The sequence below is a fragment of the Vombatus ursinus genome, unplaced genomic scaffold (genome assembly GCF_900497805.2).
Source record: "Vombatus ursinus unplaced genomic scaffold, bare-nosed wombat genome assembly UNPS02014812.1, whole genome shotgun sequence".
Classification (NCBI taxonomy): Eukaryota; Metazoa; Chordata; class Mammalia; order Diprotodontia; family Vombatidae; genus Vombatus; species Vombatus ursinus.
In genome coordinates, this window is record NW_020954590.1 from 88973301 (window position 1) to 88992179 (window position 18879).

Here is an 18879-nt window from a genome sequence, read left to right on the forward strand (position 1 = left end):
TCCATTTTTAGAAATCTGTTTTCATATTTTTTTATCTTATTGCCAGGTTTGGAAAATCTGGAAATTCATGTTTCACTTTTATTAGAAAGCCATTTTTAAATCTTAGAGCTAGTTTGTATTTGCCTGAGATTGAGTTCTAGAGAATCGAGTGTGATGATGGAGGGGGAATGCAATGTGGAGAGAGGTAGATAAAGGAGGGGGAAGAGGACCAAAGGGAATAAGTGTTTATGTAATACCTACTATACGCCATGCACTGTGCTAAGTACTGTACAAACATTATCTTATTTGATCCTCACAACAATCCTGCAAGGTAGGTACTATTACTGGCCTCATTTAACAGTTGAGGAAAACAAAACAAACAGATGAAGTGATATGCCCAATCACATGGCTAGTCTGAGGCTAGAATTGGAATCAGGTCTTCCTGATTCCATTTCCAGTGCTCTCCTCATTTTGCTACCTAGCTGCCCTCAAGAAAAACAGGGGGTAGATGTTAGATTTTTATTCCCCCTGCAAATCCTAGGTTGGCTTGGAGATAATTTAGGTAAAAATTCTGAATCTATCCCAGGATTGTTTTGAAGATCAAATAAGATCATATTCGCTTAGCCAATTGCTTGGCACAAAGTAGATAGTATATAAATGTTTTTATCGTCATTATTATTATTGGTAATTAGACATTTGCTTGATGAAGAAACCTAATCTAGATAGGCCAACACTATTATTTTATGAAAAAGTAACACATTGCCATCTATTGTCAGTTGTGAAAATTGTCAGTATAACTGTTTTAATCTGTGTGTTTGTACCTGTAGGATTAAACATGATAATGATGACCTCCTGTATACCTTCTTATCACAATCTTAATGAAGAAATCTTTTTTTTCTTTTCTAGTTTAGCCCCTCATTGTAACTGAAAGGAAGGCATTGATGGTATATTTTTTATCCCCCATTGCTTTCATTATTATAATAAACAATTTTCTTTCCATAGCGTCAGTAGGATTTATCCCACTAAGCTCCTTCCTCCCCACCTACTTTTTCAGCTGCCTAAGGATGGAAATATCCAATTTCATTAATAAAAATAGGGGTTTAAGTTTCATCAGTGCACTTTGTCATATCTCATACATTAAATATTATGGCCAACACCTAGTTAAATTAGTGCAGAAAACTATCCTACTATGCTTGTTGCTGCTGTCAGGATCCTGAATTCTAGTATAAGTGTTGCTATTCAAAGCAGATAAGGTTGTCAAAATAAAATGTGAAAAAGTAGAGTAGGGAAAAGATAATACAAGAAAAGAAGAAAGTATGGCAACTGAAAAAAGAGAAGGGCATGGCAACTTTCAGAAGCATTTCTTTATAAAGAAGAAATTTACAAATAAATGTTAGATGTCTAATGAAATGATTAAAGTAAATGAAGATTAGATAAATACAATATCTTTTTAATATTTTAGGTTGGACCAGATGACATCAGGAACTTTGATGCAGCCTTTACAGAAGAAATGGTTCCATATTCTGTTTGTATATCTTCTGACTATTCCATAGTGAATGCCAGTGTTTTGGAGGCAGATGATGCATTTGTTGGTTTCTCTTATGCACCTCCTTCTGAAGATTTGTTTTTATAAGAGACAACATTCAGAAAACACCAAGGAAGTAAAAACCCGAAGGATCAAAGTGAAGTTTTTCTATATGGGAAAGTATTCCAAAATGTGTCTTAACTAGTGCCTCATTTTTATATGTAAAGTTGGAATCTTTGAAAACTTTTTTTCTGCTGTACATGAAAAAAAAATAGGGCATTTCAGAAAGTTGAGTTTAAACTTTGTTACTCCTGCTTATTGAGATTATTTTTAAAGAAATACTTTACAAGCTACTCTTTACATTGACCCGTTTTTAAGCAAAAAATGTTTGCTGTTTACTGTTGTTTTTCCTTATAGGTTTACATTAGTATCTATCCAGGATTAGCTGTTTTCAACACCTCCAACAGCTCAGTATATTGCTTTTGAATTCAGTCCATCATCCCCATAGTGATTTTTAGTGTTATGTCATAACTATGCAATTATCTTTTGTATTTGTTGTTGTTGGAAAAGAAATAACATATTGCAATGTTAAATCACTGTTTGAAATTTGACATACTTGACAGTATTAAAATGAAAGTGCAGAGTTAACAAAACATGTTGACTTACAGTTTTGATGTCCTTTCATTCTACAGATCTTTAAAGATTAAAAAACACAGAAAATACCTTGTCTTTAATACATTGGAGTTCAAATTAGCATCTGATTTTTTTTCCATGCAAGAAACAGAAAATAAACTGCTTGCATTTCTTTAGCGTTCCAAAGATTTAAAGGACAGTCAAGTATTGTGGATTTTGTGCATGTATTACTGAAACATTCATTTTTCTGTGCACTGTATCATGCATTTAAAATTTGTATGTTCTCTGTTTTCAGGTTGTTTTTTGTCTTCAGCATCTTTAGTACGGTATGCATTAATTCTGAATGTTAGCATTTGCTTTGAAAATATGTAAATAACTTTTTTCAAAGCCATTGTATTAATTAGGAGTTACATACAAGTATTAAGTTTGTTAGAATACTCATATAATTAGAAATTTCAAAAATTGTCTCAAATATGCAGACTTTCTCTGTAGTTTGCTGGATTGATTACAAAAGCATTTTGAGTAAAATAATCATATGTAACTTAACAATTATGAAAAACACATGCTAATTTGGCCTTCGTTTAATCTCCATCCCCTAGCATGCTGGCTTTCACTTATAATTCCAGCACAAACTGACTACAAATCCAGAAGAACTAGAAAATACTGCTTAGAAGCTTGGAATCCTAATTATCTGTTGGGGAGAACTTTTTTTTTAATATCTTGCAAACAGTTCTTCAAAGTATATGAGAAACATAATTTATGAAAGGGCTGACTTAGCATAACAGTTCAGATTCTTTGAACATTTTTTCAAAATTTTTTTTTTGAAACAGTAATCAAAAATACTTAACATTTGTTAAAAAGATGCTCTGCAGAATGAAAAGGAGAAAAAAGTTTCATTCAAAGTAATGGTATCTTAAAACTAATTGCTTTCAAACACTGTATCTTCCTGTAGAAGTAATAATTTAGTAACTACACTGTCTGTAAATATTTGTTTTGTCTGGCACTACTGTAAATTCTGCTTTTACACAGAAGCTTTTTGTTTATCGTAGATCAAAATGAAAACTGCAACGTCTTGCAGAATTTGTTTTGATTTGGCCACTCTTTGAAAACTAAACTGCCCAAAATGAAAGTGCAATATTATGTATTTTTAAGAGAAGGCAATAAAAGGTAGAATTCTAATGTTTTTCAGAATACGAGTCATGCAATTAGTATGTAATATAAAAACAAAATAAAGTTATTGTTAACCTTGTGACCTATTGTTAACAAACTAAAATTAAATATAAATATTATGCCTTTTGTTGTTGTTCAGTCATGTCTGACTCTTCATGACCCCATTTGGGGTTTTCTTGACAAAGAGATATGAGTGGTTTGTCATTTCCTTTTCAAACTCATTTTACAGATGAGGAACTGAGACAAACAAAGTTAAGTGACATGCCCAGGGCTACACAAGTAATAAGTGAGGCCAGATTTGAACTCCTGAAGATGAGTCTTCTTGACTCCAGGCCTAGCACTCTATCCACTCACTGCACCACATAACTGCCCAATATTATGCCTATATAATTTCAAAATGTGCTTTCTTAGGAAAATAAATTATTAGATTGTTACTAGTCAATGAATTTAATAAGTTGAAGGAAAAAACATCTTTTAAATATGAGATATTCATTTTTGTCCTAGGACCCTGATAAGATGTTTTTTATGGTTTCTTGAAAGATTTGCACTTTTTGAATTGGAAAATTTTTTCATAATTACGTGCACAAAAATATTTTTAAGATTATTATTTTGTAAGTCATTTACAATAGGATAATTCAGATTAGAGCAAAGTAAGGAGTGGTTTATGTTAATTACTATGAATACCTTACTCAGATTAAAGGTGTTAAGTCATACAACTCTTAAATCTGTTCATTCAATTCTTCATACATGCCATCTAGGAGTAGCTACGACATGTAGAGCAATATTCTTAGAATCCAAAATTCTTGCAACTTGCTTTAAAGCAAAATTCTCACTCTTTTGGAAGGTGAGAGAGTTGGTAAACAAACCTTATAATTCTTTACTCCTACTTGGTAAGATATACAGATCAGTTCACTAGTAAAACTATTTTAAGTACATAACATTGGTCTAGAGGGTATGAAATGCCCCTTGAATAAAAAAGAATTAAGGAAATCTTGGAGCAAAACAGAAGACATAAAGTAATTTTTAAGGCTGACCCTCTATGCACTGTGCCTTATTAAAATTTATGTACAGGAAAAAATTAGCCCAATCAAATGGTCTTATGTGCCATTTTAGACTGTTAGACATCAGGGTTTTTTGTACGTAGGAGATAAAGCCGAAGTGAAGCATTCTATATTTGGATTTTTCTGTGTCCCAGTCCTAATAACTAGTAATATGATACTTGAAAACCAGCTTTATAGCAGTGCATTAGCATTTCATTCTGACACATTTTCGTTGCATTGTTTTTTTTTCTTCTTATACTCGATTATAATTATAATCAATTAGTAATATATATATATTCATTAATAAAAAATGTGTTGGAGTAGACAAAAACTATTCCTACCAATAGAAAACTTGTTCAAAATAGCAGTTAAATATTCCATTTTATTAAAATTAGCACGGTAAATATACTATGAGATGTAGAGAATATAAATAAGTATATATTATAAAAAGAACATGCTACTGTGTGAGAAAACATAGCAATGTGTTATTTGCAAGAAGCAAATGCTTTTATGTGCATTTATAGCAAAATGTTTACTGAAGTATCAAAGTATTACTAGGTACAATGAATATTCAAATAGATATGATCTCATCAGTGTAAATGTTTCCTCCTAAGTGCAGATCACACCCAAGCCTGTCTATCCTATGAGATTCTTAAACATGTCTTCCCACATGTTTACCAAAGTGGGTCCATGTGCAGAGAGTATTCTTTGTGTTTATGATATCACAGATAGCGGTGGAGCACTAGACTCTCTACTATTTATTTTTTACTCTTTCATTTGTTTTCTTTCATTACATCCTTTTATTCAGTTCTTCATAGTTATTTGTTGTGTTACAACGTACTTACTCACCACACTCTTTTCCATGGCTCTCTAAGTGGTACTCACTTAAAATTTTTGAAAGACTAGGATTCTGTGAGTCCCCAGCCATAAATAGCACCACCAGTATTGATATTAGAAAGAAGAGTCTTATTTGCTAGGAGAAGTTTAGAGTTGTTGAAGGGGCTTTGCAAATTCCTGAAGGCAATTCAACTTGCTTTCTCTTTCATTTAATTCTGATCTCAGCTAGTCTATCCTAGAAATACATGTTGATGTATGTTATCCACCTAACTGCAACATTGATTTGTTGGCTATTGTGGTGTTGCAAGATTCAGAACCATCTAATGTTACCTGGAAATGAGTAGGAATTTTTGTTTGTTCTGTTTATTTGTTTTTTAATCAGGGAGGACCTTGAGATTATTAGCACTGTACAATTCCCCAAATGTAATCCAGCCTAGGCTCTTCCTCCTATTCAATTCTGGACCCCACTCATTGCCCTTCTGTAGTGCCAGTCCTAAATATGTGTATTCGGATAGGCTATAACCCAATGGGACTAATTATTCATATGCACATAGATGTGGAAAATAGACATTTTCCATTTATTTTCGTTTTTCACTTAGAGATTGTTATGCCAGTTTCTTGAGTGATCATGGATCTTGCTAAGGAGCCCCCATAATGTTCTGGGATTTGATGGAATCAGTACTTTATGGTCTGAAAGTAGAATTTCTAGCACCTCACCAAAAGAAATTCTTTCATTTGGACCCTGTGCAGGACACCCGTTACAACAGTGGCAAAAGTTTTCATGAGCATACATCTTATACTTTGGAACATTGTGCAAGTCACTTCACCTCTTAGACCCTCAACCTCCTGGTCTGTAAAATGAGTTCCTTCCTGCCATAAATCTGATCTGATCGGACTGTTATATACTTCACTTGATATTGATAATCCAAGAGTCACCTAGTTCTCTTGTTAAATTTGTCAAGGAATTTTATATGATCTTATATAAGAGTTTTTTAAAAGCTGTTTTTACTCCATCAGTTAAAAACTAATGTGTAATCCATAGAATGCCAGATCTTGGATTTTCTCCACACTTCATTCAATCATGAGACTAGAGATGTGGTCTGCAGAAAATAATTTGTTAAAGTTTGCCTGTTCCCTTGTTTTCAACAAGGAAACCTTCATGCATATGACATAGTTCTCATTATTAATAAAAATGAGAAAGACATGGGTCAATAGTTTTTCTTGACCACCTCTTTTTTAGTAATGTCCTTGGTTTGGGAGTTTGCTTTTCAGTATAGTATTCCTCTTCCTGAATTAACTTGCAAAACAATCACTCTTAGCTTTTCAGAGTGTGTTACCTCTGCACAGATTTCTTTGGAGTTGACTGGTCCAGCCATCTTTACCAATGTCAATTTTTTCAGACATGCAAAACTAAAATGTTAAAGTTAGTCCCTAATTTGTGCTTTTGAGTCATTTGGCTGAACAAGTTTTTCTGTTGGCACAAAACTCTACTAGGGGTGGAGAACCTTCTGCCTCCAGGCCACACTTGTGGCCTTCTAGGTCCTTGGGTGTGGCCTTTTGACTGAGTCCAAGTTTTACAGAAGTATTCCTTTTATTAAGGGCATTTGTTCTGTGAAGTTTGGATTCAGTCAAAGGGCTGCACTTAAGGACCTAGAGGGTCACAGTGGCCTCATGGTTGCAGGTTCACCACCCCTGATATTCTTCTAGAGTAACCTAAGACAGTAAATACATATGGCAAAACAAGCCTTCATTTCATCAGTCAAATTAAATATATCCAATAAATTTTTAGACCTTGTGGGAGATGAAGCAGAAGAAGCAATTGTTATTGGGGAGCTTTTGAGTTTAATTTAGAAAACAAGTTTACATGCAAAACGCTTATAAAAAGGTTAAATAATAAATTGTATGGTAAAATTAAAAGGAGAAAACAGAAACTGCAGTAAAAGAGACAAGGCCTCAGAGAGAGGATGAGGCTTGAGCTAGTTGGAATGGTTAGACTTTCCAGAGGTGAGAGGTTGGGGAGATATTTAGAAACAGCAATGAAAAAAGAGATAGGAATAACTATGTACATTCATTTCTGAAAATTGACTGGAGTGTAACTTTGTGGAAAGTAGGGTTAGGTAGGGTGTAGCAAGGTCATAAAGGACCTTGAAAACTAGAGAAGGGAGAGTTTGGATTTGATTTAATAGGAAATGAGGAAACACTAGGTTCTTGAGCACATAAGTATGAAAGAAAGCAATGTTTTCTGGAATATTAGTTTGGCAATAAAACAAGATTAGAATGGGGAGAAAGTGGACTAATAGTAATCTTAAGAGGCTGTTGAATTAAGCCAGGTGTGAAGTGATAAAGGTCTTTCTCAAAATAGTAGGAGTAGGAATGGAAAAATCAAGGGTCAATCAAGACACCTTTACACCTCAAATTTCTGAATAACCAAAGGATTTCCAACCCTCAGCGAATGGCTCAGTCACTTAAAGCAAAATTCAGTACCACAAAAACTGACGTGAGAAAAAAAATGTTTTTGAAAAAGTATTTCTTTGGGTTTCTGTAGCCCAGAGTAACTTTCTTTTCCAGGATTCGTGGCAATGTGAATTTGACCTGTGGAAAAACAGCCATTTTCGGGCTGTCCCACCAAGGGAGGACGGGGTCAGGGTGCCCCGAGGTCCTTCCCACCCTCAGATCTATTGCCTCTGTGATTCCGATCCAAAGCCCTAGGTCGGGATCGATCCAGGCCTTCGAGGGAGCCCCTGCACCCCGCCGCCCAGCCACCCCCCACCCCAAAGATCCTCCTGAGGGGCAGAGGAAGCGCACACAACGCCCTGAGGTGAAGTGACAGGCCAAGCGCGCGCGCTCCCGACGGCACACGACAGCCGCCTTCGCGCCAGGCACGCCCAGGTGCTAGGCGGGGCGGGGGGGGAGAGGGAGCGGAGTCTCGGGCCGGCTCGCGCTCGATCCAACGGCCGCTGCGGGCGCGGGGAGCACTGGGAGAGGAGCAGGAGGGGGCGGGGCGGGTCGGGGCTGCGGTATTGACTGTCAATCAGCTCTGCAATTTTTTTTTAAAATTCTCCTTTCTCTGGGGCTGACGTGGGGAAAAGATCAAGTCGGTGTAGGTGTAAGCTGTGGGATCACGTTGCCAACATTTTTATCTCCATTCTCCCACGTTTTTGTTTAGTATTTTCCACAAAGATGCCGAACCTTCGCGCATCATTTTCTATATTCCACAGAACAAAAAACAGCCCACGTCACCTTGCTTTTAAATAGCCCCTGAAACCTGTATAATTTTTTTTTTTAATGGTTAAATAACCCTTGCAATGATTGGCCAAAATCTAGGCCTAGGCCTCCTTGGTTGCTGATGGTTGCCCCTTGGGAGCCAGCTTCAAATCCTGCTCTAATACTTGGGGATATACCCTCCCTGAGCTTCACAGGGTCAGGTCCCTCATCTCTAACATGGGGGTGCTGGCCCAGACAACCTCTAAGACCCCTCCCAGAACTCAATCTCATTAAAAAAAATTGTTTTATATTTCAATTCCAGAAGAAAAAAGGGTTGTTTTCTGGATAGGTGTTTGTGCTATTTTGACTTATGGTTTAAAAGGTTTACTAGTAGTAGACTTTTGTCAACTAGACAATCTGTGATTTTATTACAGGATTTCTAGCTCTTCCTTCCATCATTCGTTTCCTCCTTTTGATAAGAGAAAAATCAACTTAAGAATGTCTAACATAAAGCTAAAAGAGGCAGCCCTTATCTACCTTGACAGGAGTGGAGGCCTTCAGAAATTTATAGATGATTGCAAGCACTATAGTGGTATATTCATCAAAATTAATTTTTAATGGTTTTTTAGACTGAATAATTTAAAATACACTTTGTGATTATGATAATGATTATTGAATTGATATTTATTTACAGATTCAAAGCAAAGTTATGCTGTATATCGGTTCAATATTTCAATAAATCCTTCTGATGTTGTTGAACTGGATGCAGTTCTTGGAAATCATATTTTACATGAACCTTTGAAAGCTGCTCAACTTTTTCAATCAGTAAGTTAAAGACAATTTTTTTTTTTATTGCTTTTTGGTGAGACAGTCGAGGTTAAGTTACTTGCCCAGGGTTACACAGGTAATAGTGTCAAGTGTCTGAGGTCTGATTTGAACTCAGGTCCTACCGACTCCAAGGCCAGAGGTCTATCCACTGCATTACCTAAATTCCCCTTAAAGACAATTTTTGTTGGATCAATTTTTTCTTTGTAAAATTTTTGTTTTCAATTGCAGGTTTGTTTTGTTGCTGTTAAAACTCTTTCCTTAATCGAACAGTTACAGACTGAAACTCAAGTAAGTTTTTTTTTTTAATATTTAACAGAAACAAAGCTAAAATACAATAGTTTTAAAATAGCACTTACAGAAATGTCTTCCCGTTTCCAGATTTTGTTAAAATCACTATTTTTCTCAAAACTCAATGTAATATTTTACAATTATATATTTTATTTTCTGCTATCTTAAAATTTTAATTCATATACATTTTAATATGCAGTTTTATTAATATAGTTTTCATTTTTTCATTAGATTAATATAGTGCTGAAATTAACACATTTGCCTCTTCTGCCAAGTTATGGGCTTGACCTTTGTGAATTTCCATTTGATTACCCGTCTCAGAGGTTTTATATGGTACAGGGAATAATAATTGCAATGACAACAGTAACTAAATATACACAAGGAGCAAGATTCCTTTGTTCAGATGAAACATGTCCTCTTTCTGAAGGTAAAGTATTCAAAATAAGGAGCTAAGTACTTAAATAATTATCTAAGTTTGGATCATGTTATGTAGTTGGAGTAGCAATGTCTTAACAGTAAAATAAAAGTGCTGGTTTTGAAGTCAGGCGTCACACAGGTAGTGTGACCCGTGTGGCCGTGAATAAATCACTAACTTCTTTGATCTTCCATTTCCTCAGTTATAAAATAGGAATAATGAAGATAACAGCACTTGCATTATTACATGGCTCACAGGGTTATTGTAAAGAGAATGCTTTGTAAATTTTAAAGTGCTATGTAAATGTGAATGTTTGGGTATTTTTGGACCAGCTCTCTAATTTCTTGAGTATGTTGATGTTCAGTTGGTTCAGTCATGTCTGACTCTTCATGACCTTATTTGGGGTTTTCATGGCAAAGATACTGAAGCACTTTGCTATTTCCTTCTCTAGCTCATTTTCCAGATGAGCTTCTTCAGTATAGAGAACTCCAAATAAGGAAACTGCGCTACCTGTGTTTACAACACTGAGAAGTTAATAACTTACTCATGGACACACAGCTAGTCTTTGTCAAAGGCTGGACTTGAGCTCAGCCTTTCCTAACTTTAAGACTAATAATGACCCTGTCTGCACTAATACATGGTCCATCAGCTTATTAGTTGTTATTAGGAATGAAGATAGTGAATTTCAGCATGCCTCAGCACTCCTTTTTCAGTAGGTGCATGTGCAGGAGCAGACAGGATCACATTCTGAAAACTTCACAAAAATTTTAATAATTTTATTTGTTCCTCATTGTCAAAATCATGTCCTCTCATTGATTTCTACTTATAAATTTACTTTGTATGATCCAAAGATGCATTTTTTACATGTTCAAAAAGCATTGAATGTGTATCCTCCTAACAAATAAATCATGATATACAGTACAGAAAGAGTATGGTCTAGACTAGAGCATAGAGAAGGCTTGCTGGATCAAAATCAACAGTTTTCCATAGAAAAGAAAGCTATTTTTAAAAGCTTGTTCTCTCTCAATACCCTCACTGGTTAATCTTAGAGGGAAGAATACAGGAGATTTGAAAGCTAAAGATCTTCCTTCGATATGTATCTACCTAGACCCCAAAGAAGAAATAGGCCCCAGTAGTAAATTAGTAAATAGTAAACAAAATAGTAAACCTCTGTGCCACTAAAACTTTAGGTAATTAAAATAAAAATAATGGTTTTACTTTGTCTTGTTTAAAAAGCAGCTAGGACAGAAATACCATTTTATGACTATCAGCTCCTTATGTGCAATAGGGCAAATTTAACATAAATTTTGAATGATTATGGATAAATTTCTAAGCCCCAAAAAAGACTTAATTTATGTTTTATTTCAGGATTTCAGTATATAAGAGTGCATGTACCTGGTGCCACAGAATCTACAACAGTGAGAAATGATTTCTCATGTAAGCTGTGTACCTCCCCACTTCGAGAAGACAGGAAATTTAGAGTACTTGGTGGTAAAAATATAATTTTAAATTTTTGAATAACATTTAAAACATATTTCATTACTTTAAACTTACTGGTATCAAAATTAAGCTTGAAATATATTCCAATAATAACCATGTTCTTTGTGTTAAGATAAACAGATAGCTGAAATAATTACAGCAAAGTCACTTACTGCTTTTCAAGGATGTCCCAATAATCAGCCAATGAGATTTCAGTCTCTTACAGTTTTCCTAAGAGGTCAGTAAGCTTATTTTGAACTTGAAAAAAAAAAAAGCTATAAAACAAACAACTAAGTTGCTTAAAGGTCCTTATACTACTTGGTATTTCTATATAAAAAAAACTTATAAATTTAAGTTTTCTTAAAATTGAGTTCTTCTACTCCTTGTAAACCTTCATTGGGCTTTGTTCTATAGTTTTACAACCACCCAAAACTCTTGTGGAATGAAAAATCAGAGTAATTATTTTACTTTTTTATCTTCCGGGGTCAGAGTTTTACCAAATATTCATTATTTGCTCCTTCAAATTAGTGTATCAGTATAAATAAGTACTAAAGTTCATTAGCAAACTTTTTTTACCTTCTCTCATTTATAGATAGTAAAATAAATAAAATGATCATTCTTCATAGCTAGTTTACCATAAACTGGTACTAATTCTGAATCCCTTAGGTATATGATATTTACAAAGTTCATTTAATGAATAAATCTTTTTTTATTTACTTCATAATTTTTAGATGAATTGAGCAATAAAATCAAAATAGGAAATGAATATATAATTGTTGGAATTCCAACTTGTGTTAAAAACTCTTCACAAAACGTTGTTTGTATAGAGGCCAACAGCATAAATTTGTACAGTCCAAAAGGTAAGGAAAATATCATTGTCATAATTTTTTTAATATTTCAATCGATAAATATTTCTTGAATTTTTACTACGGTAAAAGCATTAAAGTTCTATTCTAAGACTTCATCATAGCATAAAAGTAATATTCTTAATAGAAATTCCAACAGAGCATAAGATGTGATAGGCCCTGCCAAGCTGAGAAAGCTTCCCATACAGTCTTGGGCAGAGATTCTGTAATTCTCCTCAAAGGACCAGTCTAATTAAATTAAGGGAGATTCATCAGCAGAGGGTCACCAGGTAATTCATTTTTAGCAACAAAAACTCATGAGGACGGTTTATTAAGGTGTACAAGCCTTAAAAATCTCTGCAAAATTTCTATGCTTTTAGAAGATTGCTATAGATTTAGGAGATAGGTTTGGAATTAGAATACTGGGTACTCCACATAAATTAACTCATGGATCAAAGTATTAAGGAAACTAAATAACATAATAAAACTTCATCAACATGTGAATTATAATATATCACTTCCTCCAAGAAGCAAAAAAGTATACTTATAAAAAAATTACCTTATAAGCCTTACCAATAGAATTTGAAAATATGTTGTTATACTTTTTCCTTTATCTTACCAAAGAGGTTAGAAAAAGTCAGGGAGGGAAGAGGAGAGTTTACCTTTTCAGGAGACTATCTAGGTAATTCATAGAAACACTACAAAACCTCATCACTCTTTAACAGAACTTTTCTAATTCAATCCAATTCTACCAGCATTTATGAAGCACCTACTAAATGCAAGGCACTGTACTAAATACTGGAGATACAAAACCAAAATGAGAAACAGGCCCTGCCTTTTGGCAAGTGATGGACTAGAATGAATGAGACATACTGTGTCAGACAGCTAATATGTGAATTTATTTTGTTTGATTATGTTTGTTATAAAGGAGAACTTAGGGAAGTATGGTAAGGATGGTTGGGGGAGAACTTGGTGGTAGTTATAGTGATGCAGAAAAGAAAAGAACATCAATGGAACATTTTTAAAATACACAGAACAGAGCAGGAAATTCAGAAGGGAGATAAAAACAAACAGGATAATTTTGTTAGGGTGTTTTTAAATCTAATATTAATTTTCTTTTAAACTATAAAAGAGAAGTTCATGATTTCTTATATAGTATTCTTTCTGTTCTTTGTATAGTGAAATATGGATATTTGTTGATATTTGTCAAGTTCATAATAAAAAAAATGTAAAACAAAAACAGTCTTTGACCTCAAGAAGCCTACATTCTCCTGGAGTTAACATTCTAATAGAATCCTACAGTTCCTGTAGGAGCACGGGAACTTGGAGGGGTATTTGCCATTTTGTAGCACAAATCAGAAGTAAGATAAGTATCTTGCTTCAGATACCTGAACAAAGGACACTAGGTTAGAGAAGCAACAAGATGGGATCTGAAATCCAGCAGGGAGAAAAGGTAACTAATTAGGTTTAAATAAAGTCTTGTTATTAATTAGATGTCTGCTTAAAACCTCTGGCAGACCACAATTGAGAGTAACTTCTTTTTAAAACATTAGACCTTGGCAAGAATCTAGTTTCCAATCAGAAGAAGCGGAATGAAATAGCATGTCACAAGACAAAAAGGGATCAACTAGCATTTATTAAGCACTTACTTTATGCCAAGCACCTGTATTATGAAGCGTTACTACTAAGTCCTCAAAGCAGGAAGTAGGCAAACAGGCCCTTGTCCATGGCAGAGAACTACCAAGAGAACGACATAGAGCTGAGGGTCTTGTTTCTAGCAAGTATGGGCAAAGGCATTTTTGCTGACTTGAAAAGAGTATTTTATATGCTTCTTGCCAATGACAAGTGACAAAACAAATTGTTTTTTCCTCCTAGAGGAAAAGCTAAAAGAGCTAAAGAAGCACTTCTCTACCCTCCAGATTATTAGTGAGAATGAAGCACTACTTGAAAGAATGTAGAAATGCTTTGAATCACTTATATTAAGAGGAATGCAAATCAAAACAATTCTTAGATTTTACTTCATACCCTATAAATTGGCAAAGATGACAAAAGATGGGAATAGTCTATATTGGCAGGGATGTCAGAAGATAGGCACACTACTGCATTGTTGGTAGAGCTGTTAATAAACACAACCATTTTGGAAAGCATTTAGGATTATGCAAAGTGCCTAAAATGTCTATATCCTTTGACCCAGAAATTCCACTGCTAGGCATATATCCCAAACAGGTCATTGACAAAAAGGCTCTGTGTGTACCAGTATATTAACAACAGTACTTTTCTGGGGTAGCAAAGAACTGGATACAAAGTTGATGCCCATTAATTGGGGAATGGACAAGCAAATTGTGATACATGAATGTAATGGAATGTTACTATGCTGTAAAAAATTATGAATGTGATGAATACATATAAGTATATCAAGATTTATATAAACTGATACCAAGTGAAATAAGCAGAGGCAAGAAAATGATATACGAAGTGACTACAACAATATAACTGGAAGGAACAACTGCAAAAAAAAATCAAAATTCAAAGTTGCAAAATTACAAAGAACAAGCAAGGGTTGAAAGAAGAAATATGAAGACTTCCCCACCCCACTCTTTGCAAAGGTAAGAGATCTACAAGTGATGTACATTGCACATATTTTCTGACTTTTTTTAAATATATTGATTGGTTATATTGATTAAATTTCTATTTTTGTCTTTAAAAATATTTATTATATGAGATGACTCTCGGAGAGGGAGAGGGAAAGATGTTGGGGAAATTATGGTGATTTAAAAAAACAAAAGATCAATAAAGACTTTTTTTTTAATTTAAAAAGAATAGGGAACATGAAACAAAAACAAAAATAAAATGAATAGACAAAAAGGAATCCTATCTAGTGTGAAGAGGTTGGAAGGTTGATGAATGTAACAAGAATGACCACTGAACATTTGAAGCTATGTAATAGATAAAAGTCTCTTTAAGTCACAGGATCATAGATTTAGAATTTGAAGAGATTTCAGAGGTTAACTATTCTAACCCTTCATTTTACAGATGAGGAAACTGAGTCCCAGAGAGGTTAAGTAACTTACCCAAGGATTCATAGGCAGTAAGCAGCAGAGGTGAGATTTGAACCCAAATCCTCTGACTCAGTAGCAATATCCTTTCTACTGTACCATACTACATCCCTCAGCAGACGTGGCCCCTCCATGGAAGAAGTAACTCTGTATCATGAACAATTGATAGGGATTTTTAGGAGCCACCAAAAGAGAAGTCATCCAATAATCAGAAGAGACAACAGTATTGATGGTTGGTAACTTCCTGCTGAGGACTACCAAGGCACCTCTTATTTACATACAGAGAGAGAGAGTAACTGAGGGAGGGGCATTAACCATTTGGGGTTTCAACCAATAATCAGATAGGCACAGGAGCCCTGGGAGTGGCAGCACCTTCCACACCACCAGATCTACTACCAACCCAGTCCACATAGCCATCATCTAAGGAAGCAACTCCTGTAGAAAAGGGGCCAGCCATGCCCATTAAGACCTTCTGTTTAGTCAATAAATATTGACTACATACACATACACACTATATCTTTGCTTTGAAAGGTAAGAGTTGAATTCAATCAAATGATTGTTACTGCAAAGGCCGGTTTCCATGTTCTTTCTCTTAAATGTAACCTATGAACCAGTTCCAAAAAGAAAAAAAAAGTAAGCTATTTCATAAATACAGTAGAAATTTTCAGAGATGATTTAAGTAACTAAGGCATGGCCCAACAACCTATGGCTTGTGTGCCAAAAATGACAAGTTGTACTAGGTTTAAAGCTTATTTCAGAGACTGGAAAGGTGATTAATCTGTCTTATTCACTGTCAACTGTTTAGTAGCAAGTGTTTTCTAAATGGATGGTTATAAGTTAAACCTGCCGGCACACCAAAGGAATGAAAGATAGCTTATGCAAGTAAAATGTATTATATCCTAGTGAAGTTTATTGAAAGATACTTGGAGTTACCAGAAACCATTGTGGCTGCTGTTAGAGCTCTGGCCTTGGGGTCAGGAGGACCTGAGTTCAAATCCGGCCTCGCACACTTGACACTTACTAGCTGATCCTGAGCAAGTCACTTAACCCCGATTGCCTCACAAAAAAAAAAGAAGAAGAATGTGGCTGCTGGCTCTCTCAGTACTACCCTGTATAAGAAGTTATCCTATATGAACTATGAATTTCCCATTCCCTATGCCAGATGATGACTCAGTCCATGTGAAGAACATGTAGACTCAGTTTGTAGGATAGCAAAATGGCTTCCCAGCTTTCCCCTTATAAAGCAGAAAAAAGACCTTTCTGACTCATGTTAGTGATGCTTCACCAGTTCTGTTATTTTGCAGAGATTCTAGGGCAGTGACTGATGGGGAAGTAAGGTGTTATGTGTTGATTCTCTTCCCAAATCTATTCTTTGGAATTTTGAGCATTCTAGATGATTGAGAGGTTTAAATGGGGCGTAATCTGGCTAATCCTGTAGCTGTCCTTGAAGATATATTATTCATTGCTTAGAATGGGCCTACTCATAGCATTGGGTGAGATCTACAAGACATTGTTTTTCTGTATAATTCCAAAGCTGAGGGCATCAAATGGCAACAATTTTTTATTTAAAAAGTACCATTTAAGTTTGTCCATGATCTAAATTTCTTAACTGCCCTGAGTCAGTCTCCAGATGTTAAAAGTGTATTATCTATATAGGGTGAGAAAATAGGTTAACACTTAGTACTTAATATATATTGGTCTATCTTGCATCCATGAAGTGAATCATCAGACAAGTACAGAGGAACTAAAAAACGTTTCTGCTACATAAAGGACAATATTTAATGACACACATCCTGTCAATGCCATTCTGACCATTTGTGAGAGTCTTTGCTAGCAGCCTGCTAGAAATATTCACTTGCTATCCCATTCACCACTTTCTAGAATCAGTACAAGGTCAGCATTCTTCCTTATCCTGCACATCAGAAGAAAAGGCTGTAGAACTTACATTACTTTTTATACTTTGCTGACCTCAGAAATAGGGTATGGTTTACAGTGTAAAGTGCTTAATTGCGGTAGATGTTGATATAAGTGACTTTTGTCTCTAGCCTCTCCTGGCCAACCCATCAATCATTTCCAACTACTTTGAACCACAGTGGCTTTCTCAGCTTCATCCTCTGCCTTCTCTATATCTTCATAAATGTAGTTTAAATAGCCATTGCCTCCCCACTATTTGGAAACAAATGACCTATAGAAATATTAATAAGTAGTATAGGAGTTTGAGCTGGAAGAACCTAGATATCATCTGATACAACTTCCTCATTTTTAAAAATTAAAAAAACTGAGACCGAGAGAATATGTGACTTTCCTCAAAAGTCTTATGGGTAATAAGAGAACCAGGATTTGAACCCATCTCCTCTGACTCCAAATGCAGTTTTTTCTACTATACCATGTTGCCTGTTTTCTCCTTTTATTCTAATTATATGTATCACTGGTTCAGAAAAAAAAAACCAGTAGTTTATTAAATAGTAAATGATTTGGAAGAATTTTTCCCTCTAAGTACCTAACACTAACTTTCATTCTAGAAGAGGAGTTTTCAAATTGAGTAGAATTTGGCCTTATATATGTAAAGTAATTTGATATTTTCTGATAAAAAATCTTTTAAGTATAGGGTAATATTTTCTTAATCAAATATATATGTAAGGGTGAGGGTCTACCCCTATTCCAATTATCATGGAAGGCCCAGATATCTCAGTTGAATCAATTTATCAAAAGTAAACTGGGTATGAATAATTCCTTAATTATCTTGAAAAGATCACTGAGACTTTGGGTCATTTGATGAAAGCAGATAATGCCACACAGAGAATATCTTGGGATTGGTTGAAAAGAATCAGCCATGTTGCAGCTAGGTAGTGCAGTGGGTAGAGTAAGAAAGCTGTTGTTCAGTCACGTCCAACTCATCGTGACTCCATGGACCATGCTATCTATGGTGTTTTCTTGGCAAAGCTACTAGAAAGGTTTGCCATTTTCTTTTTCAGTGAATTAAAGTGAACAAAGGTTAAGTGACTTGCCCAGGGTCACACAGCTAGTGAGTGTCTGAGGCTGGATTTGAACTCAGGTTTTCCTACCTTCAGGCCCAGTGCTCTATTCACTGAACCATCTTGCTGCCCCAGAGTTGGGAAGAAAATAAGTTCAAATATGGTCTTAGACACATATGGCTGTGTGACCTTGGGCAAGTCACTCAAGCTCTGCCTCAGTTTCCTCAACTGTAAAATGGGGATGATACTCAGCTACCTCACAGAGTCATTGTGAGAATCAAATGAGATAATATTTATAAAGCACTTAACTTAGTGCCTGGCATAAAGTAGGTGGTTAACAAATTGTTTCATTCCTTCCATGCCTTGTGGGGCTATGTACAAAAAATGGCAAGCTAGTTTGGAGCTAATCAGTACAGTGGTAGTCAAATCCAGGGATGAAAGACACCTGAAAGGGAGTTAAAATTGGGAAGGGAACTAGTTTCCCTCCTCCTTCAACCTTGACCACGTGACAACCTCATGATCTGTGAAAACTGGGAAGATCTAGAATGCACATCAATCCTGGTAGCAATGTCCATGGAACAACAATGGTTGATGGTAGCATATGT

The 18879-nt window shown here is 35.2% G+C and overlaps 2 protein-coding genes across 2 annotated transcripts in view; both read left to right on the forward strand.

Moving 5' to 3' along the window:
• Positions 1 to 3325, forward strand: part of LOC114054016 (serine/threonine-protein kinase Sgk3) — a 159357-nt gene extending 156032 nt beyond the window's left edge. Inside the window, exon 16 of the mRNA XM_027877100.1 lies at positions 1442 to 3325. Within this exon, the coding sequence (XP_027732901.1) occupies positions 1442 to 1612 (171 nt within the window). The 3' untranslated portion in view covers positions 1613 to 3325. The remainder of the gene's footprint in view (positions 1 to 1441) is intronic.
• A 5561-nt stretch (positions 3326 to 8886) lies between these two features.
• Positions 8887 to 18879, forward strand: part of LOC114053719 (minichromosome maintenance domain-containing protein 2-like) — a 36597-nt gene continuing 26604 nt past the window's right edge. The window contains exons 1-7 of the mRNA XM_027876849.1: positions 8887 to 8980; positions 9083 to 9213; positions 9445 to 9504; positions 9736 to 9931; positions 11288 to 11410; positions 11532 to 11636; positions 12130 to 12258. Of these exons, the coding sequence (XP_027732650.1) occupies positions 8887 to 8980; positions 9083 to 9213; positions 9445 to 9504; positions 9736 to 9931; positions 11288 to 11410; positions 11532 to 11636; positions 12130 to 12258 (838 nt within the window). The remainder of the gene's footprint in view (positions 8981 to 9082; positions 9214 to 9444; positions 9505 to 9735; positions 9932 to 11287; positions 11411 to 11531; positions 11637 to 12129; positions 12259 to 18879) is intronic.